General features: G+C 38.9%; 1 protein-coding gene across 13 annotated transcripts in view; it reads left to right on the plus strand.

Moving 5' to 3' along the window:
• Positions 1 to 17411, plus strand: part of ARB2A (ARB2 cotranscriptional regulator A) — a 244356-nt gene that overhangs the window by 149228 nt on the left and 77717 nt on the right. Inside the window, exon 9 of one of the 13 annotated variants that reach the window (XM_015849700.3) lies at positions 9519 to 9698. The exons of 11 other annotated variants lie outside the window; for them this stretch is intronic. In XM_015849700.3, the coding sequence (XP_015705186.2) occupies positions 9519 to 9590 (72 nt within the window). In that variant the 3' untranslated portion in view covers positions 9591 to 9698. Of the gene's footprint in view, positions 1 to 9518; positions 9699 to 17411 lie in introns of those variants that run through there. One more of the 13 variants, XM_085527913.1, reaches the window with a different exon arrangement.

Here is a 17411-nt window from a genome sequence, read left to right on the forward strand (position 1 = left end):
TCTCTTCTCTTCTGCCCCAGCACTTCCAGCCTGTCCCCACAGGGGAGGTGCTCCAGCCCTCTGATCATCTTCATGGCCGTATTACTTTAGTCTAACTTAAGGATAGTAAAAGTAGTTCCTGCCTGAATGTAAGAAAAATAGTTATGAAAAAGCATGCTGATCATTTGAGTTTTATTCTTGTGCTACTCTAAGCAGTTCTAGGTAAGAAGAATTCAGAGAGGTAGTACTTCTATTAGCTTAAGAATTTTAGATTTTAATTAACTCTTCCTTGAAATTAAGGACGCTTTGATTTTTAATGTCTTTCCTGAAGAATGTTTTTAGAACTAAAGAGTATAACATATATAGATTTGAAACTTGAGAACAGTTCTGCTGATCACTTTCCACAGGTATTTTATTACCATGTTCTCTCAAAAATAAATTTTTAGAGACCAGATTAGTGAAGATGAATAACTCCTTCACTAACCATAACTCTGGGCATCAGTTTTTTTTAAGCTTGCTGTATTGTGCATGGCTGTTGCTCCTCAGACACCATGGAGGGCAGGAGGAATCTGTTCTGCTATCTTCTCTTTCCTAAGCTGTGATTTTAAGCTGACGTGTGTTTCAACCTAGGTTATTCTGATGTGCCTTATCTTTCGAAAATGAGATGTTAGCAGAATTTTTTTAGACTTTGTGAAGCCATGTTGTGTAGGTGCCTGGACACCTACGGATACATACCGTTAACATAAGGCAGAAAGAAAAAATGACTGGAGACCTTTCTCACCATTTCCCAAACAAAGCACTTCTTTGAAGGAGGCTTGGAGAGCTAGCAGGCAGAGTTTTTCCATCACATTTCAGTCAGTGGCTTGAGGTGGCATGGGTAACAGATGACCAACGTGTCATTCCCATTTTGCCTGTTTCTCTTGTCACACTGGTGGATATTTCTCCACTTTTGTTCTACTTTAATATGAAGCACACAGATGTTTCAGAACAAGACTTGACTTCTGACCTTGGGGCTTCCAGGGTCAGGGTGCTCAGGGCCTGTGAAATTATCACAAGCTGAGCTAAAGTTTTTATCCATCACAGGAAGTAACCAGTAAGTAAGAAGTTAAAAAGGATCTTTGTCAGAGAGACAAGATGGTCTCAGTAAGGGTCAGCTTCTGTAGTCTGCTGTCTCTGCAGGAGATACATGCCTGAGAGGAAGAATATAATATATAACCATTGGCACATTACATATCTGTCATGCAAAACTAGACCTGAGAAGTATATTTAATCTACCCCAATTGTTTTTTAAAATATTCAAAGGATATTAACACCTGGTTCTGGTAGAACTAGTTTGAAGTCTGTCTTCCACTGAAGGAAGTTTAATAAAATAACATATACACTAAACCAGAGGCGAAGTATAAGTGAAGGAAAAAAAAAAAAATCTTAAACTATTTTTTTCACAGTAGTAGTTTGCAAGATTTTATTTTGTTATGCTCTCCTTTCTCTTCAACTTTATATCCAAATGAGATTTTGTAACTGGGAGAAAAACAAAACAAAACAACAAAAAAAGAAGAAATGGAGCAGCAAATATCTATCTGTTCACTCTCATGCTTTGTTGGGGCTAGATGACAGGGGTAGTATAGCAGCTGCACCATGTAGCAGCCACACCACACTTACACTTGCTGTACAAGGATCCTGGGTCAAACAATCCATAGAAGTGCATCTTACAGAAGTTACGGAGACCCTTTGCACAGCTGCTACTGACTCCACTTTTCTTACAGGAGAGTCTTGTGAGGCATATGGCTTTAATTTGGAGCAGAGGTTTGTGCCTGGGCCCTTTGCACTTGATTGTGCCTTCAGGGAGAAAGAAAACAAGCCAGAAAGACAGCAAAGTTTTGATTCATTGATTCGTTGAGTTTTCAATGAATCTTTTAAACTCATTTTGCATGTTTGGTGCTGCTAGATCTGTCCCAATTGTATAAAATTGTCTTAATCACCAGAGACCTCAAGTTCATCACTTCTCATTATGTAAGGCACTTGATACAAAACTGACAAATTCATGTTAGTCAGAGAAGAAACCTGATATGAGGCAGTGTCTTATTAGTGGAGTTCAGTAGGATGGTGTGGGCAAAGCAAGGCAGAGCTGCTGTTCTGGAGCAGCACAGGAAAACTTTCAGCCTTGTCAGGGCAGAAAAAAGTCCAGGCTCTCCTTTCTGTGCTGTTTCTAAGGGAAATGATACAGAAAAAGCAGCTCAGCACTACCTGTTACTTGTTACATTCTCCACATCCAGTGCTGGGAAGAAGGCACCCACCACTCATTTTGATAAAGAAACCAAATTCGTAACAGAGTAACTGACCAGCAGTGGCGAAGTCAGTAAAAAAGGAGAAGTATTTTTTGTTTATTCCTAGCAAATGGTCTTAGCTTTGAATTTGATCTCATTGCAGAAGTCAAGCTGTGGTTTGGAAGCCCTTTATTAAATAAGCCAGTAATAGTTGGCTACAATTTTCAAATATATGCCACATCTGATATTTCAGTAGGTATTTGCAGCTTTTTGTTTTCATGTCTGTGGCCATGAGACGTTAAGAAAAGCAGCACAGATCTGTAACATCATAAGTGAATGCGCAGAAACTGCTATGCAGTTACTGCAGTGTAGGCACACATATTCTTTACCGTACTGAGTCGTAGACTACTGGGGAAATAATTGAAAGTGATTGAACATGTGTGGGAAGTAAAGTTCTACCAATAAATGTAGTTAGTTATATTGTTTATGGCTTGAATTACAAATGCTAATTATAAACCATATGCTAAAATGTATCTTTATGTTTAGTAATTAGAACTGTGTGTAATTCTGGTTTGAAATTAAATGTACATATAATAATATCTAAATGTAAATTACTTTTTAAATACAGAGCACTAAAAATAGTTGTGGGGGTCACTGTGTTGCGCTAATTACTGATTTTTAAAATCTCAAAACATGATTCATGAACACACCTCATCTTCTTACTGGCCCAGCCAGTGTAGTCAGGGATTTATTTTCAGAAGCAGCTTTGATGTAGTTGATGGTAAATCATGGAACTTTCCCAACTCCTGGCTTATAATAATTTTCTGAAATTTAACAGAAACTGAGAATTTCAAGTTGATGGAGTCAATTTTATATTTAGTTTACAGAAAATAAAGTTTCTGGTACAACGCCTCCTGTGAGTTTTTCTGCCAAATTTTGCAGGTTTACAATTATTTCACTTTAAGAAGAATGCTTTCCCTTATCATTGCCTGCCTGAAGGACCCTTAAAGAAGGAGAGCATAAGATAAACTGTGCACCAATGCTTACCTGAGTCTTGTGACCATCCACTACACGTCTAATTACAGTACTAAGTCCTGTGTAGTTATAGAAGTGGAAGGAAGTGGTGGTCCTAGAATGCTGGATGATATTTAAAACTATCTGTGTTTGTCATTACAGAAAACACTCATGACAACTACTCATTTCAGAATCACGAGAACTGTTAAATCTAAGCTTTCAAAGTTGTCAGTTAGGTAGTCAGTATCATGGGATCTAAAAAAAGCCCTGTATGAAAAAAATGCCTTGTATATTCTGGAGACCTTAGGCTTTGTTTTTCATTGGGTTCACTCAGCACCTACAGATCCAGAAGTGAACCTTTTTAGTTCCACAGTAACTCTGTCATTGTGGTTAAATGATATCTTTAAGAGAAAAATACCAAATGTCATGATAATCATGACAAAATTATGAAAATCAGCACTGTTATCCCCAGCTTCCAGCATTCACTTTAAAACACAAAACAAATGTGATATTACTAAATAAAAAGAAGGAAAGTATGTTCATTGTCTTTGAGTAAATGAGAGACTATTCACTGGCCAGCTAAACTGTTGGATCGCACGAAGGTATGCATAGAAGTCTGCCTGAATGCGGGTCTGTGTGTGTATTTTTAAGCAGCTTTGTTAAAGTGAGTGCCCTTAAAACACACTGTTCAATTACTGCACCCACTGTAGTGTGCTAATTCCATCAAAATCAGCCAATTTTGTCAATTTAAAATAATTTTAGTCTCATCATTTTGAGAAATGGCCTGCAATGCACTGCCACTTTGTTTTGTTGTATTGTGCTGAGTACAGTGAGGAGACCTGACCCTAGCTAGAGATAATAGGTGTTGTAATGATAGCGATGATAAATGGACACCTGCTGAACTACCTGGGAGTCTCTGTGGCTGCACCACTGTTCTGGCACAAGCAAAAGTCAGTTTAAGAGCCTTAATGACTTGGCTGTGAACCTGTCATTAGCTTTTCATTAATTTAATTTTCTGAAATTTGAGATGGAATCATTTGTTTATTCAGATCATTATTTATATTTTTTATATAAATTTATTTACTTATTTACTTAGTGACATTTGGGTCAAGAACTGATGAACTAATGAAGAAAAAGCACTGAATTCTGTAAAAAGAGTTGAGCAATAATAAGGTTGCTACCAGTCACCAAGGTTTGGTGGGTTCTTCTGGATTCGTGTTGCTGATTGTTACAAGAAGTAAGTGTGCATTAATGGAAGTGGCTCATGGCACAAAGTAGTGAAGTTACCATTAATACTCAGGATTAGAATTTCTATAGTAAGAGAAATTAAATGAAATAAAACAAACTTGTAGATGCATTTAACAGGTAGCCATCTGAATGCATGTATAAACTGTGATTCCATCAATAGAAAACAGCAAAGGAGAAACACTTGGACTTAATCAGCAAGAGCTGTAAGTGAATGACCTGATAAAGCAATAGAGGAGGCAAATGTGATCCTGTGATTTGTTCACTCTTTCTATCAGAAGAAGAGAAATATTAATGCTGGCCAGCATGCTGGTGAGATTTATCTCAGATAATTTGAGGCAATTCCGATTACCCACACTCAGAAAGATTAATTCCGGCTGGAAGAGATACAGAGAAAAAGTGTCAGCATGCTCAGAGCAATGGAGAACCCATTTCACTAGAAAAGATGAAGAACTCAATCGTGTGATGTGATGCAGTGCCACATGGATGTCTTACCTGCCCTGAGCACCAGGATCAATACTGTCGTAGAAACCACACACACACCATAAGAACAGTGTAACTAGCTAGTGCTTTTACATTAACTTTGAAAGCTTCTCAAAAAAAAATAGGTTAAAGTGCCTAAACTGTGTTCTGCTACATGAGACTTTAAAAAAGCAAATCTTGTTTAGCCTGCAAAGGAAAGCTTAGAGGGATTGATAGCACTCTTTAAATATATCAGGAGAATAAACAGCAGGGAGATAGAGCTATTTAAGCCAAAGAACAATGTTGGCACAGGAACAAATGGATTAAAAGTGGCCATGAATAAATTTAGGGTAGAATTAGGTCTCTCACCATTAGATCAGGAAGGCCTATTTGAGAACAAGAGGACTGGGGCAAAACTCCTACCTAGCTAGACCCACATGTGAGAAGAATTATGTGCGTAATTGACTGGGACAGTCAGGCCTTGATCTGACCCAGGAGTCTATGTTCTTGTGAAAGCAAGCGTGTGCAGGTGGCTATTTACAGCTGCAAACAATTGGACCCACTTTGGATTAATTTTTCTACAGATGGTGCCTCTCTGGCTCCAGGCTCACTCCATGGCCAAATTTCCCACCTCAAACTCACAAAACGCTGAGTCTGATCCAAAACCAGATCAACCCCCTTAAACACCAGTGTTGGCAAACAACTTTTTTTGTTGTTGGTTTGTTTTTTTTTTTCTCCTCACTTGTTTTTGCACATAGTGGACTTGTTTTTCCCAATACTTTTTGAAATGTGTAAGTTTCATCTTTCAGTAGAAAGCAGCAAGGACTGCAGATTCAGTTGTGAGTGGTTTCAGTAGTGAGCAAATGAAATGGATTTATGAAAAAGCACTGGAATATCTTCATAAGTGTCACTGCCTGCTCTATTGATTGCAACTTCTTATCATGTTTGGCTGATGGACACATAGAAATACATGTATGTTTACATATTCTTTACCCTCTTTAATGTAGAGTGTATAAACATTTTAGACAACTGTTGACTCTTCCTCTTTCAGCCTAAGTAATTAAGCTAACAATATGCACTGATATCATTATTTCCCATGCTACCATGTATTATTATTATCCATTTACATTGTGTTGGCAGTCACATATTAGTGCCTTATCCTGAAGAGTTTGCAGCCTCGAGAGTCTTAACAGGAAGAAGCAAAGGAATGATGAGCAGTCACCAAGTAGAGGCTCAGAGTACCACAGCTGCATTTTCTATTTACCTTTTTTTGTTTGGTCTAGATGCTGTGTAAGCATCCAGTTTCCTAGTTCAACCCCAACCCTCTCAGCCTTGCTACTGGATGTCAGGAGATGATCACTATAACAAAATCACAGCTTCTCTTATAAAAGCTTGTTGTGCTGCCACTTGCAGAGCAGGACTCAAGTTTTGAATATTCATCCCTACTCGTTACTTTGCTCTGGATAACTTTCTCAGCCTCATTACTTTTTTCTTCATCTTAATCATTTGCTAATTTAATATCTCATGCTTCACTCAGCTCCGTCCATGGTCTGCAGGCTAGCAGTATATATGCCCCATCCCTGCTTCTTCCAAAAGGAGAAGGGCAGTGTTTCATGGCCCAGAACGATACACTGAATGCTAATTGCCTGCACCACCCATCATTACTTTACACCTCATTGGCCATTTCATATTAATTTTCTAGTTTGACACTGGAGTTGGAAGGCTAATTATAAAATGAATGAATTCAGGAGAAGGGTAAAAGTTAGAGTTAGTTGGAAGTTGATTTATTTGGAATCTATGGTCGTTTTTGTAGGTAAAGGGCAAAACACTTTCTGCATTTCCCTGCAGTGACTTTTTTAAAGAAATGTAATCTCAGGAGTTACATATGTTAATAATTTTTTTGCATAATCTTGCATTCAGTACACTACACAGTGAGCTGTTATTTTTTGATCCTGGTATGAAGAACTTTCTGATCTTTCTCAGTTGTCCTCATACTTCCATCCCCTTCTGTCTGTAGTCGCCCAGTGATTTATATAAAACTAGTCTTTTTTTCCTTCTTACTTTCCTCACATTCCTTTCTGAATTCATATTCTTTGTCAACATTTATCTTGCAGGTTGCTGAGAACTGAGCTCTGTATTTTAAGTGTAGTTACAATAGTTATAGTCAGCTGAAGGCAAACTTCAGTGCTGTTCTGTGCAACATGTTGGTCAATGCAGCCAACACAATACCAGATTCTTTTTGCAAAGTTGCTTTGAATATGATACCCACTAATGCTCACAGTTCCCTCGTAGCATTTTAGTGTCCTCAACAGTATTATATCTCGTTCTTCCAAATTACATTCACATACCCTTGCTACACAGGGTGACAAACTAGATTGTCATAATGATCCCTTTTGTGCTGTAAGTCTGTGAATCTTGGAAGCTAGTTTTTATATTTCTTTCATGCCTAACTTCTCTTGGCAGTTTCTCCCACTTTAGTGTCACCTGCAAATGTAATTAATTCCATATCATTAATGAAGATGTTAAGTAAAACCATATTTGGCATCCACTCTTATATCTGACTCAAAACTTCCTTCTGGCTTTATAAATTCCTTTGTATTAGAATTCTTTCTAATTTATCTGTTTTATCTGTTTTAAATACTGTGAAACAGCTCACTTCACAGTTTACTTTTCATTTCAAATTTTAGTTTAAAAAAATAAAAGCCAAAGCACAGAACCCTGTTGAAAGAATACGTGGTTCATCCTTTCAGTTGTCAGCACTGACTTCAGCCCTTGAGCCTGTCAAAGCTAACATGATGATGTCTGTGTGAAACCAAAGTGTGTAGTACATTGTTGATGGAAGAAGTTAACTCCCTACACTGAAGGAAACTCATTCTTATCAGTTGTTTGCCTGGCCATTAACGTCCTCTCTGGTGGCCCCATCTTCCTGGAGTTACAAACTGTAATGTGTAGGTTTGCACCTGTGTAGAAGTGCTTTCTGTTTGAACCATCTTACACTCAACGTGATCTTTCAGACTTGGGGGAAACCCACCAACTCTAGTAGGTGTGCCTTATCTCCAGTTCTCTGATATAAAATATCTGAGCTCAAAGGTCAGGCTGGATATGGCTTTGGGCAGCCTGGTCTAGTATATGGTGACCCTGCACATAGCAGGGGGTTTGTGATGGTCACTGTGGTCGTGTTCAACCCAGGCCATTCTATGATTCTGTGATTCTATGATTGGCTTCCACGTATTCCTATGCAATAATATACCCATACAATCCATCCTGCTGCTGAGTTCCATTGCATAAATAAAAAGTCCCATCTCCTTTTTTCCAGTTCACTGCCCTGTTAATTACAGGTTTATTATGAGCTTGCTCATGCAGTTCAGGTTGAACTTAGTAATTTCCCTTGCAAAGTCTTCTGTGAGTTCACATCTTCTTTTTATATCATTTAATCAACCAATGTCTGTCTCTGATCACAACATACAGAACTTTTATGTGCTATATACCATGGTGCAGAAGAGGTTAATACTAAAGAGTATAGATCATATGACATCATCACAGTCTGAGGGGACAGCAGTTTTTAAATGGACACTAATAAGAAAAGTAGAAGTTTTGGATTTGTTTACATGATAGGGAAAGTGGGTAGTCATATATATTATTCTCTGACAGCTTTTGTGGTGTGTTTATTTTTTATCTGAAATATTAGACTGTTTTAAATACTGGATTTATTTTTTTTTTTAAATGAACAAAAAAGAAAAAAAAAAGAAAAAGGAAAAAAAAATGTCTTAACTGTTATTTCATATTTTCCTATTTCTGTGACAGGATCTTATGCCAATTAGACTACACAAGTGTATTGCGTTACTGTTAATTTAAATGTTAATTATGGTGAAAAGTATACGTATGGCTTTTGTGTGAAACAGTAGAGATTTTATAAGACTTTAAGACCCGGTTTAGTGGATCAACCAAGGGAACTGCAAGTTAATAATATATTAGGCATTGCAAATCCACATGGAGTAAAAGGAATCCAAACATACTTCTGGTGAAGGGAACTCTCACACTGTGGCACTGCAAGAAGCAGATGAAATTTGCATTTTATCCTAGAACTTTCCTGTCTTTAATCTAGTGAAGATATGTTATGTAGCTTTTTCAATATATTAGTGAAGTGTTTTAATATTAATAATAGCATAAGAACCAGTGTTTAAATGTTAAAATAATCCTATTTAAGGGCTTTACTTTAATGTGATACCAAGTAAAAATATGTAAGTAGATTTTGCTCATGTATTTATTGAGAAAATTGTACTTTTAGTGCCACAGAACTAAACTGAGACATAGAATCAAAACACAAGAGTATATTTTCCTCACAAATACAAGATAAATAAATACTTTAAGTAGTTTTTTCCTTTTTTATTTTCCTTTTTGTTTTTTCTTCTTTTTCCCATTTTCCAAGGCAAACTAGGCTTAATAGTAAATCCCACCTGTGCCATATCAGGACACAAAGTGTGTAAGGTTTCTGATTGATTAAGCCATGCCATTTTATTTTCTTGTCAATACCTAGTTTATATTTTATTCTAGGGTGGCAGAAGCTGTTTGACAGGAGCATTGTACCCATGTGCTATGAAGGCTGGAGCAGTTAGTGATCTTTAAAAGCTGAGATTTCAAGGCAAAAATATTTTGTAGGTATCTTTGCCTGTTTCTTCATCATGCTCCCTTCTCTCCCCTTTCCCTTTTCTAGGAATAAATGATGAATTCTGTCTAGGAAACCATTTTTTGCAGTTCTTCATAGGAAAACTAGTTATTTGAGTATTTTTTACATACCAAGTCACCACCTACTACAGCAAGTAGTTGGTGAACCATCACATTCCTGTGGTCATGAATATTGCTTTGTGTACCTGACCAAGTTTTAATTCAGTTTTTCAGGGCTTTTGAAGTATTGGTGTTGTATCTGTCAGCTGCTTTGCATAAAAGCCTTCGTGTTTTCTCCTGTTCCTTTAAAATACAGTCTTATATAGTTGAAGATGGAAGAAAAAAATAATAATAATAATCAAAGTATTCTTTGAAAGAATAAATTCCAGTCAACAGAGTGACAACTGTGATGTTAGCTCTCTGGTATTCTATTCTTGTAGCTATGAACCTTTTCATACATCACTGAGTACTTTACTTAGTAAGTTTTAGAAAAAATCTTGAAATATCAAAATAACAACACAAATCCCCATCCACACCCCCTGCACCAAAGGCTGGCATGGAACTTTCAGCATTTTGTTAAAGTCTGTAGACTGTATTTCCTCAGTCTTAAAAAACCTGGGCAAATTAACCCCAAAAAGATAATCTTATTTCACTTCTTTGCTGCTACCGTGTACAGCCCCAGCAGATTTTTAAACCAGCTGTTGAAAATAACCTAGTTTAAGAGTTCACCGTGAACGTGAGGGATTCATCATTATATATTTACTGTCTGAGGCTGATATAGCTGTAAGGTTTTTCAGATTCCATTGATCTATTGCGCATGTTCCCTCCCTGGGTTGCAGGACGTGCTCCTATTTGCATAAGGCCCTGGGCAAGGTTCTTTCTTGCATTGATTGGCCTGTCCAAGGGAGCCTGATGTGCTCTCGCATTGATCACTGTGTCTTTTCTTGGAAGACAGTGTTACACTGAGTTCATCTCAAACATTCTAGGGAGAAGGTAAAACTTTACTGCAGATGTCTCAATTTTATTCAGATGTTCCTTTGAGTATAGGCTTTTTTTTTTCTTTTTTTTTTTTTCTCCAGGATAAGTTTTTCTTTTTTTTTTTTTTTTTTCCTTTTCTTTCTTTTTTTTATTCCTTTTAAATTTGGATTTGTCCCTGCAGTTCATGTGCAGTATAGGCTGGAATGCACTGAAAAGCTATGTTAAATAAAATCACTATTATGTATACCACTTATTCCATGCTGCTTTGTTTAGTTTTGCTTTGTTTCTTCTTAAAAAATAATAATCATAATAATACCAATGTATAGAGATTCCAGGGGAAAAAAAAGAAGAAAAACTATTTTCAAAGAGTTAGCAATTATAAGTAGAGTCTTAGTCTAGGAGTGTTGTGTGCTGGTGTCTTTGCTTAGATTAGTATTGCCAGTTTGCAACTTGTGTGGTTTTGTACTGGTATTTTCTTCAGTTTTGTACTAAGAATTGCATCTTTGGAATAAAACTGCAGTTAGATTTTGGTTCTCTGGATCTGTACTTCAGAATGAATCATGCAGATAATACTGAGTTGCTAGGCAGAGTGATGATTGATCAGCTCTGCGCTTGCTGATCAGAGATGGCAAATAATACTTTCTCACAATGTCCTTGTTGTTATAGAATTGGTATGCCACAGGCTTACTTTCAAAATGCAGGTTTGAGAGCTGGTTCTTTGCACACCCTTGCACAGGATGGAGCTTTTGAATGATTCCTGTATTCACAAGCCGCATGCAGGAGCACTGCTATCCACGGCTGGGGTTTCTGAGAACTACGCATTTGCCTACATGCCTAATGATGGAGATGATGCCCTTTATTGTCATCCCTCAAACATATATCTGTTGCCTGAAAATGATTGGACTCGTGGATTTTCCTGTAGGTGCAGGTGAAATGTAGCTGCACCTGAAAGGTGGCTCATAGCTACTGAATAAGCTGGCATGTGGGCTCTACCTAGATCATGATACTACTGTATGTTGCTGAAAAATAAAACGTTACAATAATGCTCCTGAGCATCACTGAGTTGCTCCTTAGTAATCTTCTAAAAATTTACAGTGTGTATTTTTGTGGGCGCTGTAGAATTTTCTTCAGAAGAAATAAGAATTCAGAGATACACAGCTGAGATCGTATTAACACCATTACATAAATTGCACAGGGTTTACTTTATCACTTGGATTATAGTTTCATGTCTTTCACAGAAGCAATAATGTATTGCATTGTATTGAGATACTCTGGCTTAGGGAACATATTCCTTTGGTCATTCAGTAAAACAAAACTTAGATAAGTATAATTTAGGTAGCGTATATGAAATTTCATCTTCATTATCATGCAAATGCGGTGAGAACGTAACATTTCCCAAGATGTCATTTGACTATTAGGATCTTTAGAAAATGGCCTCTCAAAGCCACAAAGCTAATATTCCAGAAGAAAGCTATATAATGCCTAAAAATTGTCTATCCTTATTCAATATGAATAACAAATGTAATAGGACAGGCCATTATTAAAATCGCAAAAGAATGCGTTGACCTATTGGTACAGAGGATCTTTTCTGATTTTTTCATCTGTGATGAATTCTGAGCTTCCCGTGGTGTAGAGGAGGAACGTATAAATACAGACTTCAAAAATCTACAGGAGAAAAAAAAAAAAAAAAAAAGTTGGACAGTAGCCGGAAATCTGTTCTTTTTTGTTTTAGTGTATAAATGAAATCAGTGCATATTTATACCGATGACTATTTTGCTATATGTAATAATGTTCTGTGTAAGTGGTATAAATACCGTATTGTCTGCATTGTGCACAGATTGTACATCTCCAATACTTTCAACTTTCTGTAAGCTGTCTTTTGCTGAGATTTGAGTCCATGAACATAGAAGATACGCACTGGCTAAATATGAGCTAATCTCTTAAGTGGGGAGTGGAGCTTGCTTTCTAATTCTGAAATGAAAGAAGAGTCTGAGTGTCTTGTAGCAGCCCATTTTCAGTGTTATTCTGCTGAAGAAAAACACGGGACTTAGTTGTATTTGCGAACTATACAGGGCAACAGGACCCCACAGATTTCTGGTAGTAAAAGAGATCTTTAGCAAACAGCTTCAGTTTTGAAAAGGAAGGGCAGAACACAATTGTTTGTAAGCAATTAAAACAAGGAAAGGAAATCTGAGCTCTTTAGGTGGACATACATTCTGGGGAAAAGGGAGGAAAAAAAGAGTATTCAAAGCATGAATAACATCGTGCCGTTAAACAGAGTGGATGTATCTGAAAAATGGAGTGAAAACGTCTGTAGGTTCTTCCTGAGTTTCAGATATGCTCTGTCGATGTTACACAGTGAGGTTTTCTCAGCAGATATTTGTAGCCCCAAGTTCTGCATTTGTTGAAATAAGTGTTTGGAATCAGTGTAAATAACTGCACAGTTGCTGGGCATCTTCAATATCAAGCGGGCAGGAGAGTCCTTTTACTGACAGGGTCTGAGTTAAGTAAGTTACACAACGTGAACAACACATATTTTTAAGTTATCCTGTGGGCAGTTTAACCTCCATGGCAAAGGGATGTTTTTCTGACACAGGGCTAATGTTATCCCAATAAGCACATAAATAATGAAATTCCTTAGTCTGTAGGGTTTGCTGTTGTTGTTGTTATTTTTAGTTAGTAAAATGGTAGTGTTTAGAGATTGGAAAAATGACAGAGATGTCTGAAATGTCATCTCCCTCTCGTGTCACTAAGACATTTTCATTTTACAAACAAGTTACTAAAGATAAAAGGTGGTTCTGTGTTGTTTTGCTAGGGAGATCTTTTCAAAGTCCAGGTATTGCTAATGTGACAGACATCGTGTAGCAATTAAAAGTATTTCTCACTACTTCATTCCTACCTAAACATTTTTACTCTCCACGCATCATATCTGGTATCTGCCCTTCACTCAAAGCCTTTTGATGAATTAACTGGCAAACTTCCATCACATGTAAGATAGACTGGTGCGTTTTTTGAGGGAGAGCTATGATGTGACATTAAAGTTTATTTATGCCTTTTTCTTTTTTTTTTTTTAAGATGAAATGGAATGTTTAAATGATCAAGAACTCCCAGACAATTGTGATTTGATGCAGCACTCTGAAAAAGGCACTGATAGAGCTTCACAGCCATACCTCAGAAATCCCTGTTTTTCTGTCACGTTCATATTTTGAGAAAAGATGGTCCTGGGTACAATGCAGATATGTCTGCTTAGCACTAGATTTAGTGGGGTCATCATTTCAGACCCAGTTTATTGCTGAAAGGGCAATGAGTGGTGGCATTCTGACTGAATAATACACAGCAAGGACAAAACAATTAGAATCATCCTGCTCTGCAGAGTCTTTTGCTTTTCCCACCACCTTTTCTTTCTACACAAATAAAAGCAATTGCCCTGCTGAAGTAAAGACCAAACCCCTTATTTCCTTGGGAAAAGTTGTTTTTTACTACGTGACATAGGCAATAATATTATTTGCATTGTGCTGGATCTCGCTTCTTTTGTATGCACTCGATCCACTTTTTATATTTTGAAGCATTCCGCTAAGTACAATCTGAGTGAAGTTTTTTACACCATAATTGTGAAGCAAGTGCTATAGAGAAAAAAGAGATTTGAAATTTCAATGTCACTATATTTGGGAGATTTGCATGAAACCGTGGAAGGGGTAGCAAGTCTATAGTCTGTAACTGCGCAAATTTAAAATTAGTTATATAATGCACATTCGCCCAGACACCTTATTTTGAAAGAAAAAAAAGTCGTTCTGCCTTCTGCTTCTCTTTGATACGTGCTCAAGTAACTTTCCGCAGCTTAAAGAAACATCTCTAAATCAGGTAGCATGGGAGACGCATCCTACAGGAATAAGTGTTCATGGCATCTGACTGGCCAGCTGAACATGCGTGCGTGCCAGTGTGCTGCGCCACGTGCGTAATCAGCATAGAATTACTAGTAAGTTCTAGCAGCATAATTCCTTTAGCTTCAGAGACCCACTAATGACCATAATGGGAAGGTGTGTCCCTATCCCTCCTCCACACAGCTGATGGACTGTGCTGGGGGTGCACTGGTCACGAGGTTCCTCTTCTGGCAGTGACACTCGTGCAACACATGTGCACACATGGTCACGTGTGCTTTGCGTGCATGCTTAGCATCCTCGGGCCAACTATGTGCATTGTCAAATCAGGGGACATGATGAAGATTTGGTTAATTTTTGGTGGCCAGTACAAATGCAGATGAGTGCTGTTTGACGTGGTAGAGTGATGCTCTGGGGTAGCAGGCCACCTCTGAGTGCCTCCTGCTCCTTACAACAGTTGCTTTTGCCTCTGCAGCACAAAGAATAAATTTGTGCTGATGAGAAGACTTCTCATCTCTGTAACATACATGTACCTTCACCTTCCTCTGTCCAGGAGTTTTGTTCTGCTCAGGTTGGGATCTTGGGGTAGGAGTGAAGCATACTGCATGCAAAACCATTAATGAGAGGTAACCACAGGTACCCTGTCTGCCCTGGAACACAGCTGAAATATTGCAGTTATTATTATTGACTTTTTCAGAGTGCTAAGTTACTGTTAAAATCTAATGACGAAAACTTCAAGATCCACTTTCCTGTGGTTCAAATTAAGCCTAAATTCATATATGCCATTCGGAGATTATAATGAATCTGACACAATTAAAGTTTCATCTGCAATTGTGCCCTAATAGTTACTGTATCTAAATACATATCTACTGTCATTCCCAACACTGCATTTCCAGCGATTTGCCTCTTATTTTCCACCTTCTCTTTACATAGGAATCAATTTAGAACGCGCACTGTAATCTTTTTTGTAAAAGCCTAATGATGTACACTGCTTTTTAAAATGCAAGGATGGGAATTAATGCTTCACACGAGGAAAAAAAAAAAAGATAGAGAGAGAACACAAACATCTTGTGATTTGAATACATTTATAAGTAGTCACTTTCACTTTTTATGCAAATGAAACCGGGCAGCGCTGTCAGGCTTCCACTCTTCCTTTTTTTACATGCGTGGCTCCTTTGACACTCCACGCACCTGTATCGGTGCCATCTTGCTCCGCTCCTTTATGCCTCGTGCCTTTGTCTCCCGTTTGACTGCCCGCTCCCCGCCGATGCTAATGGCCGCGTGACGCGCTGCCACTCGCGGGACCGAGCAGATCGCTGCTCTTTGTCGAGGGCTCACGCAGCAGAACGGCGAAACGCGCAGCAACGACACGTGCTGAGCTGAAGTTTGGCAGCGTGGTGCGCGTCGGAGGGAAATTGTGGGGCACGCTGGTGGAGTGTGACTGTAAGCAAAAAGGTAATTCGCTGAGAGGCGCTGAGGCTGTGCTGTCAAGCGATTGCCGCCGGGCTGAATGCGTTCGCCTCCAATTGATGAGAAAAGGGTGGAAAGCATCAAAAGGCGTTGTGCTCGGGCAGACCCACGCGCGGCGTGGGCCCGGCCTCCGACTGGCTCCGCGAGCCGCGCCTGCCCCTCGCCGCCGCTAGGGGGCACTGTGTGCTCGTCCTCCGCCGCCGGGTCCTGGTCCGCACGCAGCCGGCTGCTGGAGGCTCCTCCGCCGTGTTAAGCGTGGGAGTGCGGGGCCAGCGTCCTGCACAGCCGCCTCACGGCTTGTTTTTTCTCTCTCCAGCAGAAACATGATGCTGGAAGGCTGCGTTTGTGCTGAGCCGGGGTTTGGGTCTCTCGCCAGCTGCGCCTGCGGCCAGCAGCTGCAGTTGGCAGCTTTAGAAAGGAATCAGCGTTGAGGGCTTTGGTAACTTATTGGCACAAAGGTCGGGAGGAGGATGAACACGGGACAGGAGTGGGAAGTTCACTGTGCGCGTCTTCTGTTCGTGCACAGCATACATTGATTGTATGGATGGCACAAAGTTGTTCCAAGCTCAGGCATTTTTTATTTATATATTTTCCACAAGTGGACTCTTTTTTAGCTGTGTTTATTTGTAAAAACGTTGAATAATCATATTAATCACGTTAATAGAAGCAGGTGTTATTTCGCAAACATCAGAAAGATGATATCAATGTTAGACTTGTAACCAAAACACAGCTTTATAACTCAAAGCGAAAATACGGAACGCTGTTGTTACCCCATTTGCACCTTCCGTAGCCAGCAGAGCACTGTGGAGCACAGCGTGCTGTCAGGATCAGGCATTGCCCATGGCCATGGAGTTCAGCACCCAGGGCTGGAGCTGTAAGGCTCAAAGCAGTGCTTGTCCCTTCAGCAGGAGCTGCCCTCCAAAGCAGGATCCTTCATTCCCCGGTGCTGCCAGGGGTATTTTTTGGCTCTGTATTCCAGTGTTCAATATTTCTTCCTTGTTAGCTGTCGCTGACTTCCACTTAGCATGTACATTTTACTGGAGAAAACATGCATAGGTGCGTATGTTAACCACTGTTTGCCTTATCGCTGCAGACGATCAGCTGGTCAGGTGACAGGCATTCACAGTAACCAAAGGCTTGGGCAGGCAGTAGCTCTAACATTGAGCTGTCTGAAACTTCATGACTCCATCGCACACCAAATGTAATTTTTTAATAAACTTGTGAAATACTGCCCTGGTTGTATCTGTACCTATTAAAAGGCAGATCGATATAACAAGAGATTATATTCTGTGCGGTGAATTGAAAATATTTTGTGTGAGTCCTGCCTAATCTCTTGTAAATACCAAAGAGATTATGAGCCATCTCAGTTACCAGCAGTGTATTTTAAGCATTACAGTGAGCACATAATTTTCTCCAAAAATCCTCCTGGAAGTTACTGCACAACTTCAGAGGATGT

The sequence above is a fragment of the Coturnix japonica genome, chromosome Z (genome assembly GCF_054131305.1).
Source record: "Coturnix japonica strain WE chromosome Z, WE-NBRP24, whole genome shotgun sequence".
In the NCBI taxonomy this organism is placed as follows: Eukaryota; Metazoa; Chordata; class Aves; order Galliformes; family Phasianidae; genus Coturnix; species Coturnix japonica.